At 35.9% G+C, this 18,480-nt stretch overlaps 1 protein-coding gene across 5 annotated transcripts in view; it reads right to left on the bottom strand.

Moving 5' to 3' along the window:
* PDE10A (phosphodiesterase 10A) overlaps positions 1-18,480 on the bottom strand; it is a 166,244-nt gene that overhangs the window by 40,638 nt on the left and 107,126 nt on the right. For all 5 annotated transcript variants that reach the window (XM_038130515.1, XM_038130517.1, XM_038130514.1 and 2 more), the window contains exons 4-6: positions 16,658-16,778; positions 14,785-14,834; positions 1,968-2,108 (exon numbers count right to left, since the gene is read on the bottom strand). In XM_038130515.1, coding sequence (XP_037986443.1) covers positions 1,968-2,108; positions 14,785-14,834; positions 16,658-16,778 — 312 coding nt within the window. The remainder of the gene's footprint in view (positions 1-1,967; positions 2,109-14,784; positions 14,835-16,657; positions 16,779-18,480) is intronic.

The following is an 18,480-nucleotide window of genomic DNA, read 5'->3' as shown; positions in this document are numbered from 1 at the left end:
CAAAAAATCCCAAAGAATTTGCAATCACAAAGTGGACTGCTCAGATCTCAGTATTAAAGAGCAGACAACTGTGCTTGCAAGAAAACAAAAACTGAAACTTGAGGCTAAGGCTTTAGGTGATACAGTTATGATCCTCAACTCTTGAGGAGGAAAACGCATTCCCAAAAAATTACACGTAAGAGTTAGCACCTTCTTCCTTTTCTTACGCATCCTGAATAAACTGGTACAAAATATACAGAAACAAATGTGAAAATAACCCTACCAGTTGCTATATAAGGCCCAAATACATAACTTTCAATCCTCATAGAGAATGTTCAAGGCTTTATGGCTTCACTTCCCCATGTAGGAAAACTCAGGCAGACCTAAGAAAGCACCTGTGTGTTACAGTCAGTAAGGCAGTCACTGCCCAGTGCAAAGTGCGCAAGACCCACTGCATTGCACATCAGTCCTTCAGTACCTGATTCACACCAGATGTTCCCTGCAGGCTGTGCTTAGGCAAGACAGACACCCCTTCAAGGCTGATCAAAATCTCTCACTTCTCAAAGAAAACAGCAAGTAATCTCTACCTTAATTACTAAGATGACAATCAATTTGAACAAATGACAGACAAAAGAGAGTGGGAAGCACTTTGAAACACGAGCCTTCTGCTTTCTCTTTTTAGTTCTGTCCTCCCACAAAAAAAAAAAGGGTTGGCAAGTCTATCTGCATGCACTTCCCTTTCCCTGTTGAGAAACTTCTAAAATCCCATGTAGGCAAACCATCTCACCAAAATGAATCTTGCTGTTTGGTCAATGAATCACAAATATTAAGCCAACAAAAAATATCAAAACTCATCCTCACTAACTCCATCATTTTAGTAAGAATATAAAATCAAAATACAGAACTCTTGTCTGTTAGGATATAATGATATTAATTGGAAATTACCAGTAACAATTTAAACCCTTAATTTAACTGAAAAAACATACCAACACATAAAATCTTAATAGTCTAGAGTGTGTAGAAAGCACTGACTACTACTACAGGGAAAGCAGTTTCTGCCTTTTGGTTTTGTGGCTCTGTTTAAGCATACTCACATTAGGCATCTGGTATTTGTTTATAGCCCAAGGTTTGCCCAACTAAGGTCATACATTTTTTTTAACAAATAATTTTGTTAAAAGTAGAGACAGCAATGTCTTTTTTTTTTTTTGGTCACAGTATCCAAAAATTCTTATTCTGGACAGAACTTGAAAAGATAGGAAACATTGAAGAGAGGACAAAATGAAAACTTCCTTGGTGTTCTCATAACCAATTAATCGTGAAGCGCTTACCCAAAATACAGCTTAAATACCAATTTCATAAAATTGCATAAATGCAACTAATGGATGAAGTGTTTTAAAAAAAAATGAAAAAGGACAGACATACAGAGTGCCAAGAATTATCAGAATATCACCTCAGGAACTTCCAACTCCTGTTACGGAAAAAGGCTTGAATTTTGATATCAGTTACATTATTGCACTTTTCCTGTAGATCTACTGATACTATCAGTATTCTAGCTTTACATTAGAGTATGCAGAGATAAAAATCCTGCCTAATAATCAGAATTCTAACTGACATTCTTGTCAGTGTGAGCCCTGTATTAAAATTAAATCATATTTTCAAATTTGATTGGCTATATAAAAGTCTTCTTGTTTGGGGTTAATATTTCAAGACCAAGAAGACAGGAGTTTTGATTCGTTGTCTTTTCCAAGTGACTGCGGTTCCATTGTGTCCTTTACCTGACAACCAAAACTCCAAACCTTTAAAACTAGAAATGAATGAAATATTCTGAAATTATTATATCAGCTAATCCAAACTCAGATTTACTTTCCTGGTATCAGGACAGATGCAAATTCTATCATTAAACGTTCATCTCAATAAACATTTCAGCATCAAAAAATTCATTCCAAAAACATGCTGCAATATCTCATTAAGAAAAGAAAGCTTTTTACCCCCAGAATATCTTCTACTAACAACGTTTTTCTGGATCTGGCTACATAGGCAGATACAGTAGTGCCATGTGCAATGGGCCCTGCAGGAATGAGTCGTGGGTGTCCTTCTTTAGCTCCTGGTGGTGTAAATACACACAGACTCTAGTTAGAAAGAAAAAAAAAGAGAAAGAAAGGAAAAAAAACAATTAGAAATCATGATTACTTTTACAGTTATATAGAATAAAGTAGATAATGTAGAGAAACATGGCTTTTGACAATGAAAAGTAGTTGAATAAATTCCGCTTAATTCTTCCGAAATCTTAGAAAACTCCACTCTAAAGTCATCCGGGCAACTCCTGGACAGCTCCTGTGGAGAACAGTGGATGACTTAAGACAGTTATTATTTATATCAGGGTAGGATTGCATTTACTTTGAACACATAATACACAGCACACAAGACTCACACAAGAAAAAATACCTTTAAGAAAAACATTATTTTAATTTTTTTATCTAGGATGCACTCATTTATTGCAATAGAAAATACTCAAAAAATAGAGATAGTTAAATTTCTTGTTATATAACACCAGAGATAGATGACAATGCCACATCACAATGTATTACTAACATTCCTCTTAAGAATGGCCACAGGTTGTGCTGCTGATTAATTTTACTCTCAGAATCTGCTTTTATTAAGGCTGCAATCAGACAGGAGCTGTTTTCTAGCAGGAATTATTACAAGTAAAATTTGCATATGAAAATTCAGCATCTACTATCAGCTGTAGAAAATAAAGTGATGATATGAGGTGAATCCTCTCATAATTCTCTTTTCTTTACAAACATGCATGGTCTGTTATATAGCATTAATACTAAACAATTCCAAAAAACCCTCACACTGAAATGTTAAGAAACTAAAGAAATGCAATATAATGCACCATATGAAGGTACTCCTGCAGTGATGAAGATTCCTTAGCTGTAATGGATTACCAGCATGTAGGAAGGAGAAAGTTGGGACTTTATGCTGAGGGGAAAAAAATGGTCAATTAAAAGTATGAAATTCTTAGCCAAAACAAGATTGAAGTCTATCCAAGAAGAATAAGTAGTCCAACAGTTAGGGTATTTAGTAGGCTCAAAAGAATCCACTCAAGATTCTGACAAAAACCACTACCTGAGTACTATATTCTTAAGCAGAAAGTCAGTCCCAAAAAATTCAGCAAGAAAGTGAGTTTTCCATCCAGTAATTCATTTGCTAATACGTGGTACAGATGAAAATTAAAGTGTCTTAAAAAAAATAAGAAAATAGAGCTGCCCCAAACTATTTTAGCACTGACAAGTGATTTTTTTTCAGTTGAAAGGAAAGCCGCTTCTTCCATGGACTAGCTGCTGAATATTCACATTATTTACTCCATTTTGATGTCTTGCATTACAGTACATGCACAAGAAATCATGGAATTTTCTGCAATTTTTATCATAAACTTGAACCTTATTCTTCAAACCCATTTATGCTCACAGCCTCTTTGTGTGGCTTCTAGAAGTAAGATACATTTGAAAAGTCAGAATGCCTATTTTCCATACAAATTGCAAGAATGCAATTAAGAAAAAAAGCAACATCCAAACAAAGACCATCAAATCAATACATTGAATCTGTCAGAACAAGCCTACTCAATCTACCAGAATAAAAGGCTCCATTTACTCTTACTTGCTTATAATCTAATAAAGATACATATAATTTTAAAATGAAAACTTAGTTTCACAGCTGCTTGCCTTCATAAGCTTCAGTTAATGTTTTTACATGCACTTAAATAGAATGAAAAAGAACATTTTACATAACATAGCCAAGAAAAGCATACCATGATCTAAAAAAAAAAAAAAAAAAAGAAAAAAAGTACATTATTTTAATAAACCTGAAGAAAACACAGATCTTTGTTTATTTAGATCAGTGTTATGGTATAAAATTTTGTTCAAAAAATTTAAAAAGGTAGTAAAATATAAAGAACATAGAAATAATGAAATACATATTATAGTCTGATCTGCTACACTATATGCTTAAGATTTACTATTGAAAATATACTCTTATAATAGGAAAAGTAACATTGAAAAGGTGGTTTCTGTTGCAGAGTATTGCAACATAGAGAGATGCAATAGAATGTTAAAAGTCTAATTGATGTAGTCCAAGTAGTGGAATGAGTCAAAATCAACAGGACATCAGAGAGCAAAGCTGATTTGGCTGAAGATGCCAAAAAATAACTCTCTTAATAACACCTTCTTCTACGTTTCAGATACAATTGATTCTTTTGCCAAGGTATCAATGCAATACTTTTAGCAAAGTACTGTGCTATTTAAATCATGTGTATAAAGTGTGCTTTTCACACTCATCTCCTGAGTCATGCCCAGCCCTAAACACAATACAATGCACAAATTTTTCTCTTCTCAGAAAGAGCTTCTCAAAACAAGAAAAAACCAGAAGAAAACCAAACAGCCACTTGCACTAGAAAACAAAGAATTCACTTCTCCCACGCCTTTAGTGGCCAAAAACCTGTGTTGACATTATGAAGTATTGCCTGCTAAGGCTGCTTTCACCACCACACTCTTTCCTGTGTCCTTGTGTATCATTTTGTCTGGTAAACCCCTCTGCTGCTAACACAATGAAGTACTGCTGTGAAAAAGTTTCCTTATGCTGGAAAAAGTTTGTGAACATTATTTTACTTCCAGCTTCTGCAAAAAAGAATTTTGCAGAAGCAATCCCATTCTGCTTCTAAGGAAAATTGTAAACCAGTGGCTAAGGGGTCAGTGATCAAAAAACTTTTCTAACTACCCAACAGGTCCTAAATTTGCCACTATTCCTCCTGACTGTAGAGGTAGAAATGACTGTTCAGAACAATTGATAATCTTATCCTAACAATGCAGCACTACTAAAAAGAAAGGCAATTTTTCTCAGAACCATATATGAGCAGAAATTAATCTATAAGATTCTAACATTCCACACTGACTTTATACATAGACCTAATAAATTGCTGTGAGTGTTCGTACGTTCCATATTTCATGAATTTAAATCTGAATGAGTTTAAGTGTTTATTGCCAAGTAATTACATAGAGATGTCTCAAATAGAAGCCATCAATGGCAAGGTCAGCCAAACAAAACAAAGTAAATCGTCCTCTGCTCTGGTATGGCATGTAACTGAAATAATCTCTGAGGCACCCCACACACACAGCTTTATGAGAATCTCTAAAATTATCACTGTCGAGAAACAGCAGGTTTTTCACATCACCTATCCAGTTAACTTTTTTTTTTTTCTTAAGAAAATACTTATGAAATTAAATGTACTGCAGTAATGATAAAATTTGGGGCTCACCTACTTTGTTCTAACTGTGGATGACTCCAGCATTCTTTTAATTTGCAAATGTACATTCCAACAGTCTTTCACTAGCTCAAAAGGTAACTAGAAGTGCTTCCATACAGACGTCAGATATATTGCATGCAGCTTCACAAGTAAGTGAAGAAATGAATAAATTTGTCCCTTTCAAATTAACTCGCATTTTCTCAGTTTGTCTGAATATTTTACTTCAAAAAAGACAGTTGGTATTTCTGGTAATGATAATAAACAATGATTAATAATCAAAACAAGAAACAAGTGGATCTTCATCCACAAGTTAACCAATATATAGTCAATAAAAAAGGAAATATAAGAATATTAGGACCCCTGATTTAACAAATACTATACTGATAACTCACAATGCAGTAAAAGGAGACAGCAAGATGTTTGGGCACTGCTCACAGACTCTTTTGCTGCTATTATCACTTGCAGTGAGCCTCTAAGTCAGTATCAGAAAGGGATAAATACAAATAGCTCTTTACTGATAATACATTACTGTCTCTCTCCAGGCAGAAGTAAAGTAATAAAAAACAACTAGTGTAGAACGAGCATTAGGTACCTCTTCTGCTGATGCGAGCGAAGGCAACCAAAATGGGAGATTCAGACTGGATCTGAAAACCTACCAAAAGGACAAACATTGGCTTGGAGAGCGAACCCTTTGGAAGCTTCCAGGTTCAGGCATTCTGGCACCTGGCGGTCCACAGGACTCTGCAACCCTCAATTTTGATCTGTTTACCCTCCTTCCAGACAATGACAGAACCTCCTTTCCTACATCAGTCTTAACTCCCCTATTAACAATATTCTTCCAAGAAGTTCCATATGATGATGGACCTCTCTCTTTAAATGTAGTAGGCAGAGGAACACTAAAGTTTGACATCAACAACTTCCTGTAACTTGTTGAAACCCTAGAGCACATGAGGTGCTTTCTTTCCTTCCATCTGTGACAGGACAGATTGCTGTGGGTGGGCCTAAAATCTTCAAAATTACCCCTCCCCTCCTTGCTTAGTCACTTAATTCAATTTTATAAAGTCCACAGCCAAAAAATCTCCTATTAATTTTGATGGATGTAACAGTGTGCTTTGGAATCCACTAACAACCTATCATGAACACAGAGATCGAGGTTCTTAAAAAAACAAACTGAAGCAAAACAGAAATTCCAAAAGAAATTATGACCTTAACAAATGTTTAAATACTGGTGAACACATACAAATGTTGCAAAATTCACCATTTCATCTTGGCGGTGTTAGGCTATGTAGTTGAATTCAATGATCTCAGTTTTTTCCAACTTAAAACATTCTATTGATTCTATTCTATGACCCATGTTTCTTAGGCACTCTAGGTATAGGCAAAATATTGTTGTCTCTAATATCTTTTAAAAATACTAATGTATATACAAGCCTGCCAGTTTACAGGAATGCAGAATGATGTGCTCTAACTGTTTCTTGAGGGATATAAAGATGACAACATCCTCAATCCACAGATAAACACACCAAGTTGGCTTTCAGACACATAACAAGATCTTGGTATTATAATACCATGGTTTTTGGTGCTCTTTCCTTGGTACTATGCACTTAGTCTAGTAAAATTATTAAGTCATTTATCTTGAATCTCTTACTGTGGCTGAAAAAGCCTTCTTTACCCTTCTTTTCTAACAGCTAAGAGCATGTGCATGAAGAATTATTCGTGTTCATCTTGTCATGCTGGCGTCTCTTGGCCGCATTGTTGGTTTTTCTAATGAAAATCTAATGCTTGACAGAGACAGCAGATTAAAATCCCAATAAAAGAAAACATGACTAGTAGCAGCAAGTCTCATAAAACAATAGCATCCACAACTCTTGACAAATATTGTTCCAGCACTAAGAAAGTAAGAAAACTGCAGTTTTCAGTGATTTCAGTCTTGGGCTCTTTTGATGAAGATGACAACCATCGGTATAATTGATGCTCTTTTTCTAATCACTGTTGGTATGTAGTTTGTTGGAATCCAGCTCAACACCAAATTCTATTCTCACAAAAACTAGAAATCATTCAACCAACTACATAAAGTCTGTCAGGATTGGAATTAAACTGCAAACATGTATTCATCATCATCATCTTCCATTATCATCATTTCACAAATAGTTATTTCCTCTTTTTATTTAACTACTTATAACTAAGCAAATGACAATCATAAACCAATTTTTCTAAAATTTCCTTGCAGAAAAGCAGTCTGGATAAGAACGAGGTTTAATGATTAAAATGCAGGATAAGTTCACATGTGACAAGCATTCTGCTAACAGACTATTTTGATGGTACAGGTGACTGGATCTTGATCTAGTTTCTTCCACAGCACAATCTGTTGATAAAACTGGTACTAAAAATCCTTCATGGGAAATCATTTCAATATTCAACTGACATTAAATGAAAGCCTTCATACTAAAGCATTGCTGTGTGATTTGATGCTTGGGGGGAAAGAAAAAATTAAAGAGAAAATGGAAATTGATCAAGCTGATATTAAGTGAGTTTAATGGCCTCTGGTGCTCACATCTGTTTCTGTTCAATAACAGCAATAGATTTTTACTCTTGGTAAAGGACAACTTAAATGTGAGAACACACAACCGAATGATAAAATTATCTGCAGATATTTACAAAGCCTGTGCCCTAAGGCCTGGATTTTTAGCAAGAATAAAACTCACCAAAATAGGCAAGGATGACCAAGAAAAAAAAACAACTAACATAATTAATTTGGAAATTATTCACAGCCAAACCCCTTGCTTTTGTTACGTGGCGTAGTTTAAGTAGTAGCCCAATACTACCACGCTAAAATCTTGAAGAGCTCTAGGCAATTATGTCCTAGGCTTAAACACAAGTGCAGCAGTTTGACTGTATGAGGCACACAGGGATAAATGAAAAAGAAAACACCAACAACTACCACCATAGTTTATAAAAGACTTGTTTTCTTTACAATATATCACAGTGTATTAGAGAGATTTGCAATTTTAAGACACATAGTATGCACAAATATTGCATACCTGTGAAATGAAGATGGTGCACTTACTGTAGAACTAACAGTTGGGTTTGTTTTGTTTTTCTTTTGTTTTTGGTGATCACCCTTCTGAATGGTATCGATTTTTAACTGCACTTAACTCCTGGAAACTTTCCAGTTGATTTACAATAGAAAAACACCATGAGAGTTACAGACGTTCATTGACACAGAAAACCAAGTTGACATGCCTCCCTGCCATCCCTTCCATTTTAAATCATGGTCAGCTAAGCATTTTTCTCAAAGACATTTGTCCAAACAGGTCCCAAACACTCCTCCAGGGATGAAGATCCCTGAGCTTGCACAAGCAACAGACTGTCATGCTTCATTACAGCCACAACTGAGGAAGTTTTCCCAAAGCCAAGTCAAGCACATTGCTTCTTGCCCTACACACTATAGGTATTGGAGCTGATTCCCTTCCTCTCTGCTTTATCCACGCATATCTTCACCTCTCAACTTTTTCTTTAGACTAAACAGAACCACTTTTGTTTCCTGACCATTCTCTCTGCTCTCTTCTGAACTCACTTCAGCTCCTCCAATTCTATTTTTTCTTAAAACGCTGTGTTTAAATGTTTTATTCCCTCTGGGGCTTTAGCAGTGGAGAGAGAAAAAGGAAAAATACACTAGGACTAGAGTACTGTTTGCGATACACACATAAGTGTATTTTTTATTAGAGCAATGATTATTGCAGACCTATTTTTACCTTCAAATTCACTGAAAACCCTGGGATCTTTCTGAGAGTCCTCAACTGCCCTACACAGAGAGAGGCAATAGGTGGAAAGCTGAGCACTTTTCTTAGCTGAATCATGGTCTGGTTTCTTCTGATCATTTTCCAAAGCCCATTTTGAATTTTAATCTGCTCCCACAAACATATCTGCAGTCCTATATTCTTTCTTTACCTGGGCATTAACGAATATATTAAGCAAAACCAGATACCTGGATAAATCTTTGCAAATGTATGCAAAACAACCTCCCATTCTAATAGTGAAACACAAACAACTGCACTCTGTCTAGTTTTCTAGCAATTTCTGCATTCTACCTATCGTATATATTGATGTATGCAGAGACTGGGGAATGAGAAGCTGGAGAGCAGTGCCACAGAAAGGGACCTGGGGATCCTGGCTGATGGCAAGTTGAACAAGAGTCAGCAACGCCCTGGCAGCCAGGAGGGCCAACTCTGTCCTGGGGGGCATCAGGCACAGCATCACCAGCTGGGCAAGGGAGGGAATTGTCCCCTCTGCTCTCCACTACGGTGGCCTCACCTCGAGTGCTGGGGGCAGTTTTGGGTGACACAATGTTAAAAAGACATTAAGCTCCAAGAGAATGTCCAGAGCACAGCAACACGGATGATGAAGGGCCTTCTGGAGCAGCTGTATGAGGAGCAGCTGAGGTCACTTGTTCTGTTCAGCCTGAAGGAGACTGAGGGGAGACCTCACTGCAGTCACAACTTCCTCATGAGGGGAAGAGGAGGGGCAGGCACTGATCTCTTCTCTGTAGTAACCAGTGACATGACCCGAGGGAACGGCCTGAAGTTGTGTCAGAGTAGGTTTAGGTTGGCAATTAGGAAAAGATTCTTTATCCAGAGGGTGGCTGGGCACTGGAACAGCTCCCCAGGGAAGTGATCAAAGCACCAGCCTGACGGAGTGCAGGATAATGCTCTCAGGCACAGGCCAATTCATGGGGCGTCCTGTGCAGGCCAGGAACTGGATTTCAATGATCCTGATGGGTCCCTTCCAGCTCAAGATATTCTATGATACTATATTCATGGTGAACACATTCCACAAGTCCATTTACCCAAATATTAAATTTAACAAGACAAAAATTTCCCTAAAATACATTTTGACAGTTATTTATTTCTTTCAGCTTGATAATTTATTGACTCAAACTTAAATCAAACGCTGTAACTAAACAAGAGCTTTCGCTGTCTGTTGAGTACCACTATTCGCTGGCAAATAAGAAAGATTTCTTCCACTTTAAATATAAAAAACCCCCATGGTCTTAGAATTGATTCAAGGATAAAAACCAAAGTTTCCTAAATTGACTTGCAACTAGAAGGATTGCACCTGGAAACATGTCTAAAAGACTCAAATTAGAGAAGATGTGTATGCATTCAAAAACCGGAGACAGTAAGCAGTACATGTTTTTTCCCGTGTTCTTAATAATTCAAATCACCCGCCTCATACACTCACTAGGTGGCACTGCATACACATCAAGCGGCAACAACTTTTGCGTGACCAGAAATTCAAGAATGGCTTAATAAAATATACCCTGAAGCGCAGAGTATGTGCACATATTTGTGGCCTTGCAAAATTATTTCTTACAATAAAGCTATTGGAAACTTCTGTCTGAAGCGAGGATAATCTGTTTGTCAACACAATTTGTAGTTTCAGACACTAAGTAACACAAGACCAAGTAAAAGCTGCTTTAAGTGTATGCCTGTTAAATACGAAGTCATACATCTTTACGTAGGCATCACGGTGTAATCATGAGGCAAATTACTCATACAAGTAAGAACTATAAAAACAAGAAGTATCTAAAGAATTGATTAATGTAGTAATACATTACAAACTCTAACTGTGAAAAGTATTTTAGAAATAGTGCCTTGTAAAGATGTCAGCTTATGGACTTAAATACCTAGCTAGCATGATACTTAGGCAATTGATTTACACACACAGTATCCAATATGAGGATTTCAGTAAATCCTTTAAGTCATGTTTTAAGATGATACTTAATTAAGGTCATACAGGAAAATTATAAACTGTACATTCATCCCCCATAACAAATAAAAAAGAAAATTAAAATAAAGTCAAGTCCTTTGCTGGAGAGTTGTGAAACATTGCTGTCTGATTTGGAAGTGTTTCTGCTCTCCAGTATACAGCATTTGTAAAATGGCTGCTATATACCTTAAGAAAAAAGGTATATAGCATAACTTGCATAACTACACTAATTCATGGACAAAGATAATCGCTTCGATACGAAGAAAGTTCAAAAACTAGAGGCAGTATGGGCCCCGGTCTGTTCAGATTATGACCCTAATGAGGAAGCTCTACTGTTTTTAGCACAAGTACTTTGCAATTAATTCTACCATATACGTCGCACAGGCAGAACCAGATTCTGAAACATTGGGCAACTTCACGGGGAAGGAAGGAGCTGGGCATGCAAGGGGTGCTTACCTGCTATAGTGCAATCATTTGAAAAGCAGAATCACCATCAGAACATGTTCAGTTTGGACTGCACTGGGTGGTAATGCTTCCAAGCAATCTGAACACCCAGAAGAATGCTAAAATAACTGAACTATCCACACTGAAACCATTCTGGCACCAATTCTGAGTAATACGTGCATAAAAAGAAACGCACTGGAATCTGCAATTCATGCGGCATCTTCTATTTCAAGCAAATTCACTCAAGTCAATATTCTGAAGGCATTCAACCTGAACTGTCAGCCAGAAGTTACTTAGTCCTTATGTTTTCCAAGTCTAATTTAGTATGTAAACTTCAATAGAAAAAAAGTAAGGCTGTAAGAAAATGTTTTTATATGGACAGATCTTTTTACAAACTCACTTTTGTGTCGTTAAACTACAAAGGATTTTTTTCTAAAGCACTGTCCTCCTTTAAAGGCAAGTGTATCATCTATGTTTTGCAAAAAGAAAGGAAATGGCTGATCTAGAGCTTTGCTCAAACTAGATGAATTTTCTTTCAGTTCTAATGTAATTTTCATATAAAGAAAGTTCTGCCTATATTAAATACAGCACCAAAGAATGATTTACCATGCACTCCTAATAATCCATTAAAAAAGCAATTTGTAATGATATCACAGTTTTCTTAATATTAAGAAATAATAGCACAAAGTATGTAGTAATCATTTACTAGTTTTCACTTTGCAAAAATTAAGCATTTCTGTAAAATGAATATTATCTTATGTCCTTATTAGAAACTCGCTAATCCAGGCTAAATGTAGTTAAGGATAACTCATATTGCAAAAATGCTCCTTTGATGAGATTAACACAAACCAAAATTCTCAAATCTGGATTAATTTAAACAAGAAAAAGTATACCTATACAAATTTAAAGCAGGGACTGAAATGAAGTAGAGTTATTGCTTGTGCTTCAGGTTTGGTCATAAATTCCCTTACAGAATATAGTCAGACCACATACATCACTAAATATTAGAAAACCATTTGAAAGCAGTTATCTACTTGTTAATAGGTTTCCTCCATTATTACACACTCCCGTCCCAAAACTCGATTCTCAAAAAGATGTGCACACACACACAGAGACAAACACACTCCTAGCTGGATAACAAGCAGATATTTTCTAAGCTAATGAACAAAAAAGGCCAATGCTAAATTGGAGAGGTAGGGTCAGGGGGTGGCGGTGGTGGGAGGGGAAGAATTGGGCCAAATTTGCAAAATTCAGGTCACGTAACCAGCAGCAAAATATTAAGCCACCAAAAAGCAGAGACTATTCTCCAACACATGGCCATAGATATTCAGCAAATACTTTATCCAGGCTAATCAAAGGGCTTAATTTTTTTTTTTTTACTTTCACCTTAAAGAATTAGCTCATTCCTACTTTTGCTACACAGAATCTTTTTGTTACCATTTTAAAAAGACATTTAATAAAAATAAATAAAACCTCATTGCCAGTGCTTGTTGAGCAATGGCTAATCTCACTTGGATACATCCTTTAAATTAAATATTCAAGAAACAAGGGCTATCCAAATTAATTTACAATGACAATTTATTATAAGAAATAGGCTAATACATTACCATTTAGTTACAAGACTACAAACATGAGTTTGGCCCAAAGCCCACTAAAGTGAATGGAAAATCTCACACTAACTTCAAAGGACTTGGGATCAGTCCCTATAATAGCTACATGAAGAACATTCCATTTTGGGTGATGCAGCTACAAAGCAGTGGTTAATAAAGTCAATGTGTGTTTTTAGTGGTCAGAGCTTTTTTTTCAGGAAAGAGCTGTACTGGAATACTGGGAAGCAAATAGATTCATCTGCCTAATACGTTATTTAAAAAAATTTAAAAAAAAAAGAAAAAAAATAAAAAGCAGAAGGTCATATAGTACCCAGGCCCTCAGGGTACCAAAAGGCTGTAAGTAACCCCATATTATGCCACACTAATCTAATAGGAAAAACCTCATCATAACAAGAATGCTCCTTGTCTCAAGCAGTAAAGTTAATTTCACTGTAATATTTACAAAGCATTTAGAGATGAGCATGCTCAGCTGGCAGGCAGTCACTGCCACCAAAGCTGTCCAGAGCTGTGCATTTGGGATGGAGGCTGAACTTCCTGCGAGCTCCTGCCTCTGGCAGCAGGAGTGAGATTTTCACTGACTGCATCACCCCCTGCCCATGGCAATGAATGCTGTCACCTGCTAGTGAGAACCAAAGATGGCATTCAAAATGATGAACATGTTTCTTAAATTATAGCTCTTGGTGAAAGAGTTATTTAAAAATATATGCTATTTATATGCTTAACAGAAGTCATTGAGAGAAAAAAGAATTTTTGAATAATAAAGTGGGTTATCTTTATTATATAAAACAGTCATGTCACAAAATGTAAAACCTCATTTCCATTTCTTATAGGAAATTTCTGTATGGGCCTTCTTCCACATCAAAGTACTTGCAGGTTTGAACATCTTTAATTGTGTTTCCACTACTTCAAAAAAGTAATTTTTACAGTTTTTTCTGAATTCAAATATTGCACAAAGAGCAAAGGAAGTTGGCTAATGGACTATACAAGAACAAGCTATTAAAACTGGCTGTGTAAAGTAAGGAAAAATACCATGATAAAAATATTTTCCTCTCTAGTCACTGCTTGTTTCTTGAACCAATGAAAGACATGAAATTTCTGACAAATTCTGACTTTTTATTTGAGGGAACTGACTGAAGTACTGAGCAAAATTTTCTTCTGATAGCCATTCAAAAAAGCTACAAAGTCTTGTATCATGCTACAAATTAAACTGGATAGAAAAAGATGCAAGGTATTCTAACATTCAAATAACAAAAGAACAAATATTAGACTTGCTGTTGTTTGAATTATTACATCAGAAAGTAATTGATTTAATACATTTTAAATGTATAATTTATTTTATGCCAACCAGAACCTACATCTGAAATCTACATTATCTCACTATCAAGTTGACAATTAACATTTCAAAAATCAGGGAGATAACTAGATGCAAAGAAATGGCTATGCAGACATTAAATCCAAGTCAAGTTTTCTCTTTCTTAAAGACAACTAATAATAGCATTAAATGACAAGTTATGCTTCCAGAGTCAGAGAAACAATAGCATCGCTGCCAAATCTTAAAAACAAACAAACAAAAAGGATCTAAATGAAGAGAATATTTTTCTCATTACCACCATTATTATATTAGAAAAGATACTTGTGAACATACAGAAAAGCAGCATTTTAATCCAGTATACTTACATTATTGCATTCTCCCAGGAAATATAGTGCAAATCCATCAGCTTTTGTAGCTGTCAAAGCAATAACAAAAGAAATAATTGTACTCACAGGGATAAATGGCACTTATGCAACATCTTTGAGGTAAAACCACAGAATCAATCAAGACAAACATCTTCCATTCAAAAGGTTAAGGTCTTCTGCTGTGTCTCCTAAAACTTCCAAGAGTCTATAAAGTTAGAGGTTCTTGCTTTCTTCATTGCCATTTACAGCATTTTGAAAGATAATTAGAAACAACTTCTCTATACACCTATACTCTAAGGCCTAATGTCTGTAAAAGCAAATTATTTCATACAATAGAAGTAAGATTAAAAAGTGTATTTACAATATAATCTGTCAGATACCAGTACAATTTCTATGAGTAAAATAAATGCCAGTTGTAAATGTTAAGCTATATTTGTCCTTGCCTTAAGAGAAAAAATCATGGCAAAATGAGGAGTTACAAACACTGCTATAAAAATGTGTTTCCAAACAAACTGCTTCTATTTTCTGCACTCAGCCCATATTAAATATAGTGACACTCACAGGGTAAAGTCAAGTTCCTTAAACTCTCAAAAGCTGAGAGTCAACCAACCATCATAACTTATCCTCAAAATCAGAACAGTATATAGCAGAAAAAGTTTTTCACTCTGCTTTACACAACAGGCTTGGATTGTGTGTCTTTTCAAAAGTTAATAAACATTCTAAAAAGAGATTAAAAAGACATATCTGGTACCTATTGTTTTATGAATTAACTCAAAAATCTTTTTAGTACATTTCAGGGAAAAAAATATTATTTGTGTACAATCAAATCAAATGGCTTTCTTAATTTCGTTGACAAAAGGAAAAAAGTTCCACTGCGTAGTTACTTGCTCATTGTCAACTGTGCAGCATTATTAAGAGTTGAGGGCACAGTAATTTGCATTCAGATTTTAAATCCTTCTGTAGTACCTAAGTATATTGACCTACAAGGCAAATGAGTACTGTAAAAGAAATAATATATTAAAAAACCCTCCTGTCTGCTATAGAGAAGAAAAAAAAAATTGTAATACATAAGCACTCTGTATGGTCCAGTCTCACTTGCTGTTTATTAACAAATTTGATTTGCTGTGAGGTGGACATCAATATCCAAATAACAGCCTAAGCAAAATCAGCAGATTTCGCAGAAAAAGTGGTTCTTTTAAAACATCATATATATATAACCAGAACTATTACTCATCATTACAAAATTATGAAGTAGCTGGGACAGTAAAACCTTTCTAAAGAGCTGACTGAAATCTACCGTGACACTTCCTATTGAAGTCTGAGTACATCCACTCTGGCTAAAAAGAAGCCAAATTGCACTTAATATTGTTACTGAGAGTGTTTTGTTTGTTTTTAATTTTTAACCTTTGATCACATGCAGTATTTTCTTACTTAGGTACTTACATCAGATAGAAAAAAAATAGTTAAACAACTGAGTTTGAGATCACACAAAAGATATGCCTTCTTCCAGTGGCATTTCAATCGTTTCAAAAGGAGTTTAGGTATGCAGTGATATTACTGATAGACTTTTTTTTTCTCATTTTCACTTTTGAAATTGCAACACCATCATAACCAGAATAGTTGATTCTTTGGTTCATTTAACATGAGACTCTAATATTGCAATTGGATACGCAACTCTCCACAGATGAAATTCACTTAAGTGCAGCTAGGGATTCACTGAGGGACAGAAGGTGAAGTAAGTTCACACAGAGAGAACATCCAATGGGAACACTGTTATCCCTAAGTACCTGTTTTTATTAATTAAACCACGTAAGAAATGTGCTGTGCACTGATGCCGAGGAACAGCTCAGAGACATCTGATTCTCCTTCTTACCTATTTTAATGATGCTGCTCAGTTCATACAGAAGCAGTTGGTTATCTCCTCCTGTATCCAGGCGCTGCTCTATGTAGCTGTTTAATTCGTACACTACGCCTTGCATATTCGTATCCTGGTACTATGGAAGCAAAGATGAGAACATTTTAGAGTAACTGAGATGCATTTTGCAGGTTAGAAACATACAAATTCATTATAAATAATACGTTAAGATTTCAGTTCTGATCCAAGTAGAGCTGTCCTAATCCCGCTGCCTGAAGAGCAAGGTCACTGCTAAGCAAGAGGCACAGCACTCCACCCTCTGTTCATTAAACATTTGTTCAAAGCACATTGAGAACATCACTGAACAATTAACAATCACCTAAAGTGAGCCAGGGTCATGGACAATGTCTAAAGAAAATAAGAGAGATAACAACTATCAAGTTAGTAGACTGTCAGCATTGAGTCAGACATGACAGGCTCCAAAAGCAAACAGAAAACTAACTCACTTTGTCAGGAAACCCATTCCTTTTTATACTCTAGTTCACTACAGGTGGACCTGATTGGTCCTTTAATCAAAACACCGTCACCATTGGTTAATTAAGAAACCACCCATCTGTAAACAACCTTATGGGCAAAACAGCTTATCACAAAACACCTGCAGATTGTTTACAATTATTTTTCTCCAGCTCCTCAGACCAATTCATGGGAAAGCTTATCTAGCTTTCTCTGACCAGACTGTGACATCCACAGTAGACTTCAACTCCTTCCTTTTAAGATCCTCGTCCACCAGGAAAGGAAGCAAGCAACTGCCTTAGCTAGCATCTTCCATGTCAGATTCATGTGCCAAATGACAGAACTGTGCCAAGCACCAGAGCTTTCAGGTGGCGGTAGCTCAGGAAGCTCAGCCTTTCAAATACAGAAACAATTAACATCAACCAAGTCAAGGACAAAAATCACAAGTCAAAATCATGCCAGTGGCTTCGAAGGCATTTGTTTCAACTGATGATGGCAGACACAAATCAAATCTGTTGGCAGATTACAAATCAGTTAGGATATTTAGATGGGAGCCATGGGGTGCTGATTGCTGGTATGATGGAACAGCATGATATGGTTAAAACCTCACAGGAAAGGAGATGCAGCCTCCCTTCAGGGGCCCAGCTGCATTTGTTTATCCATTTCCCAAGTTCTGAAGGGCTGTTAAAAACAGCACTAAATGTGTATGTGTAGCATGACAGCATCACGAACAATAATTTCACAGGAAGCAATACTTGGCACTAAGTAAAGATTCATTACCCTGCCCAAAACCGGTAATGTGAAAACTGAATAAAGTAATATGGTCAATTACTTACTGAACTCCATGATGCAGTAAATTACATTGCTTAAACTAAAAATTAAGCTGGTGATATTTAGACAAATTAATGTTGCTTGAAAGACTAAGGCTTACTCTTCTGCTCATTCATACTTCAGAGCCAAGTTTAATATAGATCAGAGTAATATAAACTACAATGGAAAATACCATAAATGTTCAGAGTATCACAGTCTAGCCCACTACCACTCCAATGTTTATGTGCATATGTGTACTGCTCAATATCTTCCCTGCCTGTAAATGTGGGTAAACCTCTACACATGACACTTACTGAGGGATTAAGCATATAACTTACACGATATATTTCATTATATGACCTTTATTCCCCCTCTTATTTTCATGCATACAACACACGATGTCAGGAATACAGAGCATGTAAAGATATATATTGAGTATACATTTTGATGCTTCATGTCAAAAGAAAAAAAAATTACAAGTGTTTGCTGGATAATATCAATTCCATGTTTCTTTAAAT

This window comes from Motacilla alba, chromosome 3 (genome assembly GCF_015832195.1).
Source record: "Motacilla alba alba isolate MOTALB_02 chromosome 3, Motacilla_alba_V1.0_pri, whole genome shotgun sequence".
In the NCBI taxonomy this organism is placed as follows: Eukaryota; Metazoa; Chordata; class Aves; order Passeriformes; family Motacillidae; genus Motacilla; species Motacilla alba.
Note: the sequence above shows the minus strand (reverse complement) of the source record. Positions and strands in the feature narration are given on the sequence as shown.